Raw genomic sequence first — 10017 nt, 5'->3', positions numbered from 1 at the left:
ACCCTTAGGCTAAGGTCCTTTATACACATTTTCAATTAATTCCAATTGCACATTGGAAAGTTCTTTTTGAATGTCTATTTTAAGGGAAACCATTTTAGACACTAAGGAGGATAAAAAATATCTCAATTTTGGATTACCTCTCTCTAGATATTTTCTCTCTCCAGGCCAAAACAGGGTAAAACAAGAACTTTCTTCTATTTTAGAGAGGGGAATAATTACAAGATCAAAAGGGGAGGTTCTTACACTTGTACACCTCAAAAGCTGGAGGGAGGAATCCTACATCCTAGCCCACTTTAAAAACATGAGATGTCCTCAACTCTTTTCCTTTAAGATCCAACTCATTCTGGGGTTCCTTATAGTCTGGTCAACCCAACAGAATCCTAGGATAAAGATTCCTTCATATAGAACTCATTATCAGATAACAATTCATTCAGAACATATCATTCATATCCTTAACACAATATTGGTCCATTAGACCGAAAATTCCATCTGAACATTCTTCCATGGGAATTTCAGTTATGCATGTTTTTAATTTGTCATCCCTTAACTTGATCCAATGGGTCAACTGTTAACAGTAGCAATTTGTCTAGCACAATCCACTAATCTCATAGGGATTTGCTAAAGTCACAATCATCATTCCAGTTATTATCATCATCACTGGGATTCGTCCCATTCATCCTCATTATGGCTTTGTTAAACTTATCTTAATTCAGGAATCATTATCTTTCAATCAGAATCCAAATCAACTCATCAATTCTCAACCAAAATTCTAAAATCATATCAACCAACATTCGAATTCATCATTTAGATAGCATTTTTGCTTAGTAAAGAGCTACAGTTATGCCCTCGGTATATACGAGTAGTCACGATCCTTGGAATTATAAGGTAAATACCATCACCTTAAGCAAGTCAGGGATTCCATACAATTGCGGTACTTCATCTGGCTGAAGACCCAATTACCTATTTATGAATCTTTATTATGAATATCAATTTGTATGAATTTCATCACACATTTACAACCTTTTACTGCTACTTCATAAATTTTTGACATTTGTGGCTTCTCGGTTGATCCACTTTAGCCAATTCGCTCTGATACCAGCTGAAAGATCCCTGTCCCCTCCACGCAACGAATTTGGGGGTGTAGCAGTAGAAGTAACACTTATTGCGCGGGGCAGAGCCTCTCACTCGGGGTCTCGCTCCCACGGATATCGAGACAAGAGACTAATCCCTCGGTTCTTCTGAACCCGGAAAAACTTCCCTCGCCTAGAAAGAATGGGTGATTCCTCCATGATATTTTTACTCTAATGTAGTCAAGAGTCTTATCTAACTAAACTAATCCGACTGAACCTGTAAGTCACTTGGTCAGATTAAGGAAGAAACTTGCACTTGGATCATAGAGACCAAGGCTTTTTTCCTCATCTTCGAGAGGCACAGCCGTCATTGATTCTTTTCCATAGAACGAGACTATCCGGGATTTACTTCATCTATCATACCATAAAAGAATTGAGTCTCATTTTATGGATCCATCAGCCTAGCCTAACCCCATCTAGTCCCATGGGTTAGCCAACTGCCCAACCACTGTAGTGATAGGATCTATTTAGGAATTTGGTTATGTTTTGTCCCCAGTACCAGCAACAAGGGAAAAGAGTTCCCATGCCCCCTAGACGGTGCTTCATGCAAACTTCAAGATAATCATCACATCATTTTCCATCTCATCACATCTTTCCACATTTATACTTCACCTGACATCTCATTCATTCACATCTATCTCGATTCACATCCCATCACATCTCATCCATTTACATCACATCTCATTCATTCACATCAATCCCGATTCACATCTATTCACATCTATTTCAATTTACATCATATTACATCACATCTCATTCATTTACATCTATCCCGATTCACATCACATCACATCCATTCACATCACCACATATCATCCATTCATATCTATCCCAATTTACATCATATCACATCACATCCATTTCACATCACATCTCACCCATTCACACTTATCCCAACTCACATCACATCACATCCATTCACATTTATTGTATCCTCATTCCATCACATACATTCTATCCACATTACATCACGTCCACATCTATCCACATCATATCTCATTCATTCCATCCACTTTACATCCACATCATATCTCATTCATACACATCCCATCTCATTCATCCACATCCATCCAATCATTCACATGCACGACTATCCACATCTATCCATATATTCATATCTATCACTTTTTCACATCCACATATATTCACATCACACACATTTCATCCACCTCTCTTTACATCACATCACATCTCATCCACATCCACATCACATTCACATCCACATCTCTTTACAATTCATCACATCTCATTCACATCCACATCACATTCACATCCATATCCCCTTATATCACATCATATCTCATCCACATCCACATCACATTCACATCCACATCTCCTTTTAGCACATCACATCTCATCCACATCTACATCACTGTCACATCCACATCGCTTTACATTACATTTTTTCACATACACATTCACATTCTTTCACATACACATCCACATCCATTTACATCACATCACATCACATCCACATCGCTTTACATTACATTTTTTCACATACACATTCACATTCTTTCACATACACATCCACATCCATTTACATCACATTCTTTCACATACACATCCACATCCATTTACTTCCCATCTCACCCATTCACATATCCTCTCATCTCATTCTCATCTCATCATTCACATCCACATCCATTTACTTCATATCTCATCCACATTCATTTTCATCACACCACATCCTATCACATCTATTCACATCGATTCACATCCTATCGCATCCCATTCACATCCTATCGCATCCTATCGCATCCCATTCACATCCTATCGCATCCCATTCACATCTTATTCCCATTTAGTAGTTTTTCCTACTTTGATACCGATAATGGGACTTTTTTCTAAATTTTCGCCAATTGTTTGGCTTAGATAATAAAGGTTCTTTTTTTTCGACGGCTATTTCCATATTCTTTCTCAATTTCTCAAATGAATTATATTCAATATTCCTCTTTTGAATAAAAGAATTCATGGGCTTTACAAAAATCAATTCTACCCAAAATTGAGGTAATCCAAAATTGAGATATTTTTTGATATAAAAATCCTCCTAGAGTATTGTTGGTGTCCTCAGTATCACACAAGGAGATATGGAGGATGAAATATCATCATCATGGTGTCATGTGTGTGTGTGTGTGTGTGTGTGTGTGTGTGTGTGTGTGTGTGTGAGAGAGAGAGAGAGAGAGAGAGAGAGAGACAGAGAGAGAGCTCAAGTGTGAGAGAGAAATTGCACAACTTGAATGGTACTCATATGCAAGAATGAAGAACCCAAGTACATGCTTTTATAGCACTAAGGCCTTTGTCTTCTGACCCTAAACCTAGATAAGTGCTCGAACTCACGGTAGGCCCTCAATAAAAAAAAACATGAAAAGAATACTCAAAGCTCAAAATAGATGAAGGCTTATGCATGCGACAAAAGAATGGGTTGAATCTCCCCCACCATGAGAGTGGCTCATGTCCTCTTCATGGTGTATTTAAATATATTTTCTTGTACATAAAGAAAGAGCCAAAATACATATTGCCCAAAATATGGATCTCCACTTTAGGCTTGCATAAGCTTGAATACAAAAGTGTGAATACTCTAAGGTTCACTCATGAAATAGAACTAATGTATATCAAAATGTTGCACACTAATGTGCACATAAAATATCATTGCCATTGCCGATCATAAATAATCTCCACGCGCCATGCGTCAATAAATTTCCATCGAGCCCAGTGGATCCATGCACATCCCGCACACTAACCCTGCCCCACTGATTTGCACTGACATTCACAATATAAGTTCAAAATATGTGACAAGTTAGAGGGGATCAGTCTCGCTTGCACATAAAATAAATATCCATCAAATAAATCCATAAATGCCAACTAATTCTAATAATTCCAACAATAAGGGGTGTTCACATCTAGAGGATGTTCACACCACAAAGGACACTAGACTAGATTCCATACTAACTCCGAAATATCCAACAAGACCCCCCTTCAGAGTGATGTTGGAGTTGCATGCATTGCCTTCAATAGTCCCATACACCAACACAAGAAGACACAAGACGTGTTCCCTACTTTAGATCCAGAGTCAAGTAAGTGTGGCTGAGAGGCTATGAGCATGGCACAAACGTCTCAAAGGCTCAACAAGCGTGGGTGGCGCAAAGGCTTAATAAGCATGGTCTTGGGGTGAAAGACTCACAGGTCAGGTTTTGCCTTAGGTGACAAAGATAGCCTACATCAGCATACCAAAACAACCCCCCCTCACCTATAGCAGGGGCAAAAAGAGTGTGATGGAGAGGAGCCCTTCATATAGAAATAAGGTGTTACATAATCCAAAAGGATCTAAAAGATAAATAAATCAGATTTTGGGGGACTACCCGAGTAGAGAACCCTTGACTCCATATAGAAAAATAGATAATTATGGAGAGATTAAGATCCCCCCCTCAATGCCAGTGTACCTCCTTTTGCATCTTCATTACCACACGAGTGGATACTTGAGTCACAAGCTCAAACATGAATATAGAAGATGGATACTTGAGTCAGGAGCTTAAACATGAATATAGAAAATGTCAAAGAAGATCCCACGGTGGAAAAGACGGATGCTGTGGAGTGATGGATCTCATATGCACTGTGTAGAAAGGCCCAAAAGCCAGTGGAGGTGTCCATGTGAATAGCAGCTCACAACCTTTGATGAAAGCACCAAAAAAAGTTCAAAAAAAAACTTTTATCTCCAAAAAAAACTTTTATCTCCAAAAAAACTTTTATCCCCAAAAAACTTTTATCTCCAAAAACTTTTATCTCCAAAAAAAGTTCTAAACAAAAATGTGGAAGCTGTGTTATTTTTTTTAAAAAAATCGTTTGGCCGATGAAGAGGCGGTTGGCTGTGCATTTCTGGTCTGCAGCATGCGAGACGTGATTCTCATCGATAGAAAGCGGCTCAGTGGTGGGCTTGTTGCTTGTGTCGCTGAAGACGTTCCATGGGGCTTAGCCGATGCAGTTGGGCGCGGGTGTGCAACTCCGGCGGTCGAGACCTCCAAGCGGACGGCAAGTAGGAGCTCACGCTAAGATGATGATGCCCTCATTCATATGAGCGATAGTTCAACACAAGGAACAAAAAAAGGAAAAACACTAGGTGAAGATCATATTAAAAAAACGCATCATGGGCAAGGTCATGAAGAAGAGCAAGATGGAGTTTGTCATGAAGAAGAGCAAGATGGAGTTTGTGGCTCTGATACCTTGTTGGTATCCACCACAGGATCACACAAGAAGCTATGGAGGATAAAATATCATCATCATGGTGGCGCGCGCGTGCGTGTGTGTGTGTATGTGAGAGAGAGAGAGCTCAAGTGCGAGAGAGATTGCACAACTTGAATGGTACTCATATGCAAGAATAAAGGACCGAAGTACATGCTTTTATAGGCACTAAGACCTTTGTTTTTTTTACCCTAAACCTAAATAAGGGGTGTTCACACCACAAAGGACACTAGACTAGTAACTTCGAAATATCCAAGAAGTACTTAGTTTGCTTAGAACTATCATCTATGGTGATAATGGACACGTGGTTGGTAGCTTTTTGGTCATTCCCATAGGAACTTTAAAAGAACATGTTGTTCTTGGATGGATCTAGATGATAGTGGCTCAATGCAGAATCAACTGGGCCACAAGGAGTGTCTTAATGGCAAAAAATTCTAACCCTACACTTTTACACTCCACAAACATTGACTCCACATCAAATGTATTGGACTAGCAACAACAAGCATTTGAATGCCACATAACAAAGCCTCAACGGCACGATCCAATGTCATTCCATCCCCATCAACATCCACTTCACCACCACAAGGTTCTTCATCTTTAAGCTCCACATCTGCATCTACCTCCATACTAAACCAACTACCAGTAAAGCATCAACAAAGAGAGGCACAAACTACCCTTAAGTGGGTCCCTAAAGCCTCTCCACCAGTTCTCAATCATCAATCCACTATCAGAAAACCCAAAAGACCTCGTTGGCAACAAAAATCAATCCAAACCACAGGTCACCTCTTATTGGATTCATTAGGAATTTTTTGGACCCAAAGAGGGCCTCTTGGATTAACTTTTGATTAGGAATGGATCAATAGGAAGAGAGCTGGGTACACATTTTTTACTTCTTTGACCCTAGGGAGCCTAGGATTTGGTTTGCTAATGGGACCTAATTACTACTCTTGTCCCCCTACCTCCTGGGCCTAAACTTAGAGGTCCCCCCACACCTAGAATCGCGCGATTAAAAACCATAAAAATTAAAAAAATTTATTTTTTTCTCAAAAGTGTGTTTTTCCTCTCCCAACATACTCTAGGTTTGGAAAGCTCATTTTGAACCTCTTTCTTCCTTTTTTAAGCTCTCCATTGCTGCAGAAACTCCATATCTCTCAAGCTCTCCATTGCTGTAAAAACTCCATATCTCTCAAGCTGTCCCTCCTTCTCAAGCTCCCTCCATCTCAAGCTCCCTCTCCCTCCTTCTTCCTTTTCTAAGCTCTCCATTGTTGCAGGAGAAACTCCATCCCTACATACATGGAGCAATACTTGGCTCCCCACTCCATCTTCTTTTCCCATTGCCCCAATGATCGATGGGTGCCTGTTGAGATGCTTAAGTACATTCAACAATATGCCCGCCCCTACATCCAGCGCCTTGAGTGCTTCATCGACATCTGCATCCTCGCCAGGAGCTTACTGCACCTTCAATAAGCAGGAGGTGAAGAGGTTGGGAAGAGCAATTTAGAAACTAGGATCCTCTCCTGGCTCGCCACTTTTGCGTTCCTCATCATCAGTGATGATGAGGATTTGGATGAGGAGGTAGAGATGCTTGCATTGTAGTTGGCAAGGTATTTGAGGGATGACAAGGAAGTGAAGGCACTAGGTACAAGTGCTGGTGTAGAAGAGCAGCTTGCATCAGAGCACTAGGTGCACAAACAGGAAGGCACTAGGTGCACAATCTGCAGTTGAACAACCCACTGTAGTGGAAGATGCAAGGGCGTCTTCCCCACACGAGGAGAGCAAGGTGCTACCAGAGCTTGAGATTAATCTCTTGAGCACCATTGTGGAAGGTGAAGAATACTTATTTCTTCATGACCTTGAAAAGGCAGCTGGCTTGAGAATGGATAAATGCTTGGGCATTATGCACGCGATGTGAGGTGGACCTTGATATGTCCAACCTCGGTCCTCACCTAGATAGTGTCATATTACCCCTTGGAGAATCTATAGAGACAATTGTTTTAGTCAAGGAAACTGTGATTGAAACCGCGGAGCAAGCCTTAGTTCCAGAGGAAGAATTTACAAACTTACAAGACAAGCTAGAGGCTGAAAAGAATACCCCTGCTTTGCGGGAGTGATGGAAGAGACTAAAGCACCTAAAAAGGATGAGGCTAAGTCCTCGATTGACCTCTCCGCCCCCACCAGTACTTTGGCAAAATAAGACATTGAGCAAGAGGTAATAATCGGCCTTTTACAACTTAAAAATATTTATAATTATGTATAAGAAAGTATTTTGATTTTTCCTTTGATTGCAGAGGATGGTTGAAATTGACGCATTTGTTGGGAGAGGCGGCAGCAGAGACCAAGGTCCATGGACATGATGGTGCATTAGCGCACTATCTTGGTCGACTTTCTGTGGATGGCATCACTATTATCCACAGGGACTACACCCCTCAATCTGCCTTCACTCTCTTCTTTTTGAAAGCCCTTTCTAAGGTGGTCTGTATAGCCTCTATGGTACAGAGCACCATCACCGGACTGTGGGAGTATGTAATGTAAAGTTTTTCCTTTCTTTTTATAATATATATTTTATTGGTCCACACAAAAGAAGAAGTGTCAACTTTACCATCTCATCTAACTTTTTCGAATGCACATATGGAAGGCTAAATAAGGGGGGCAAGTTACCCAATTATGAGCTTCTTGGTTGAGGGGCGCTTACTAACTTCTTGAAGCTCTCTGCCCTCTAACCTCCAAAATATGAAGAGCAGACGGGCAATCATATTCGGAAGTTTGCTGCTGCTAATGACGGCTACGGCACTCACTCTTTTGCCTTTGCAAGGTTACTGGTGCCAAGACTCGTGGTTATCATCAGCGGGCGGCTGCCACTGGCCGGCTAGCGGCAAAATCCTCCTGTCCACCTTGTTACCCTCCCGCAATAATGCCGATGATCACCTTGCACATGAAGAGGAAGATCTCACGTGTCTGAGTCGAGCGGAGCACCGTCTGTATTTGCCGGCTCTCCCTGCGCCGTCCGCTTCCTTGTCAGCCGCATTAGCGGCGTATGACCGACTGCATGCGGACTGCTTGACGAGAGATGGCGATGCTGCATTGAACTTCACATCAGTAGATATCCTGCGTGAGAGCTCATCACTGCTGTCGTGCAAGTATTTGATATACATTGAAGGACCTGCAGGTCTAGGCAACCGGATTATGGCAGTGGTTTCCGCGTTCCTGTACGCTGTGCTAACAGATCGTGTGCTGCTGGTGGATGCGAGGGGCCATCTGTGCAAGCTCCTCTGCGAACCCTTCTCGAAGTCTTCTTGGCTGGTGCCCGAAGGGTTCCCTTATGAGCATCTGGAGGGGGCCGCAAGTGTGGGCGTGGCGATGGAGCGCAGCAAGCTGAGCGCAGTGCACCTGCAGTTGCAGCATGATCAGAGCGCCCAGGACCAAATGTTCTGGGACGTGAGCGTTCAGGAGCGCTTGCGGTTGGTCCCGTGGATCGCCTGGAGCAGCAATCAGTACCTGGTTCCGCGCCTCTACTCCACGCCCACCTTCTGGCCGCGCCTGGTGGCGCTTTTCCCTGCAGATGTATCCCTTGTCTTCAGCCAACTCGCAAGGCGCATCCTACTTCCCAGAAACGTAGCTTGGGAAAGGGTCCTTAACGCCTACTGGGCTTATCTCTCCGGCTCAGAAACCACCGTAGGCGTGCAAGTGCGGCAGCATTTCGTGCAGGCCGGCAGGGCTTTCAGCAGAGCCGCGCACGACCGCATCATGGAGTGCCTCACCACCAACATTACAATTCTACCAAAGGTCGGCGCAATAAACTCCACGCATGAACTAACCCTCATTAACAGCAGGAAGTTATTAGCGCCTAAACCTCTGCCCCTAGCAAAGAGAAGAAGGGTGGCCATGATGGTGGCTTCTCTGCACGCGGGCTACTACGAGGAGATGAAGGAGAGTTTCCTGCGCTATAGACCGGAACTAGAGCATGCTGAGGCTGTTGTAGTGGGCGTTCACACGCTCAGCCAGGAGGAGCAAGAGCAGCATTCATGGGCGCAGGCTCTTAAGGCTTTTGTGGAGATGTGGGTGCTGAGCATGTGCGAGGAGCTGGCCACCAGCAGCTGGTCCACGTTCGGCTATGTGGCGCGAGGCCTGAGAGGGAGGCCCTCGTGGATCCTTCATGTGAGAGGCGACCAAATGCGGCAAGGTCTACAGAATGCTTATCCTTCTTCCCCAGTTTGCTCTCTTGGGCAGAGCCCCGATCCCTGCAATCACTTTCCCTTCCTGCATGATACACGTGCAGCTTCTAACCAAACCAACCAGAGTCACTCTTCCATGGAAGGCTGGGTCAAGCGCCATCTCAAGCCCTGTCTAGACGAACCTCGGGGTATTCAGCTCGTGGATTGATGTCCATTTATAGGTCGCCTTAAATTATTTTGAAGTCCGTCTCAAACTAATCCCTCTTTAAAGTTTGATGATGCCCCTCTTTAAAGTTTGATGATGAAAGTATTCGCGAAAACGCTTGTTTAAAACCACCCTTCTTTTTTGCTTACAACCTAGGATTTTGACGTGAGGCTTGTTAACTAAAAGCTATGGTTGGAATTTGCATTTTGAAAGTCATTACATGACACACCTCTTGCCAATGTTGGATCAAAATCAATAATCAATAGTTCCT

At 43.0% G+C, this 10017-nt stretch overlaps 1 protein-coding gene across 1 annotated transcript; it reads left to right on the top strand.

Annotated features, from left to right (window-relative positions):
* The first annotated feature begins 8099 nt into the window (after nt 1-8099).
* Nucleotides 8100-9749, top strand: LOC147603340 (fucosyltransferase 2-like). Its single transcript, XM_086796945.1, has one exon. The coding sequence runs from the start codon at nt 8100-8102 to the stop codon at nt 9747-9749; it is 1650 nt and encodes a 549-aa protein (XP_086653071.1).
* The last annotated feature ends 268 nt before the right edge of the window (nt 9750-10017 follow it).

Source organism: Cibotium barometz, chromosome 64 (assembly GCF_041138505.1).
Source record: "Cibotium barometz isolate CiBa-2024 chromosome 64, ASM4113850v1, whole genome shotgun sequence".
Classification (NCBI taxonomy): domain Eukaryota; kingdom Viridiplantae; phylum Streptophyta; class Polypodiopsida; order Cyatheales; family Cibotiaceae; genus Cibotium; species Cibotium barometz.
This window is presented reverse-complemented; position numbering and strand designations above follow the sequence as displayed.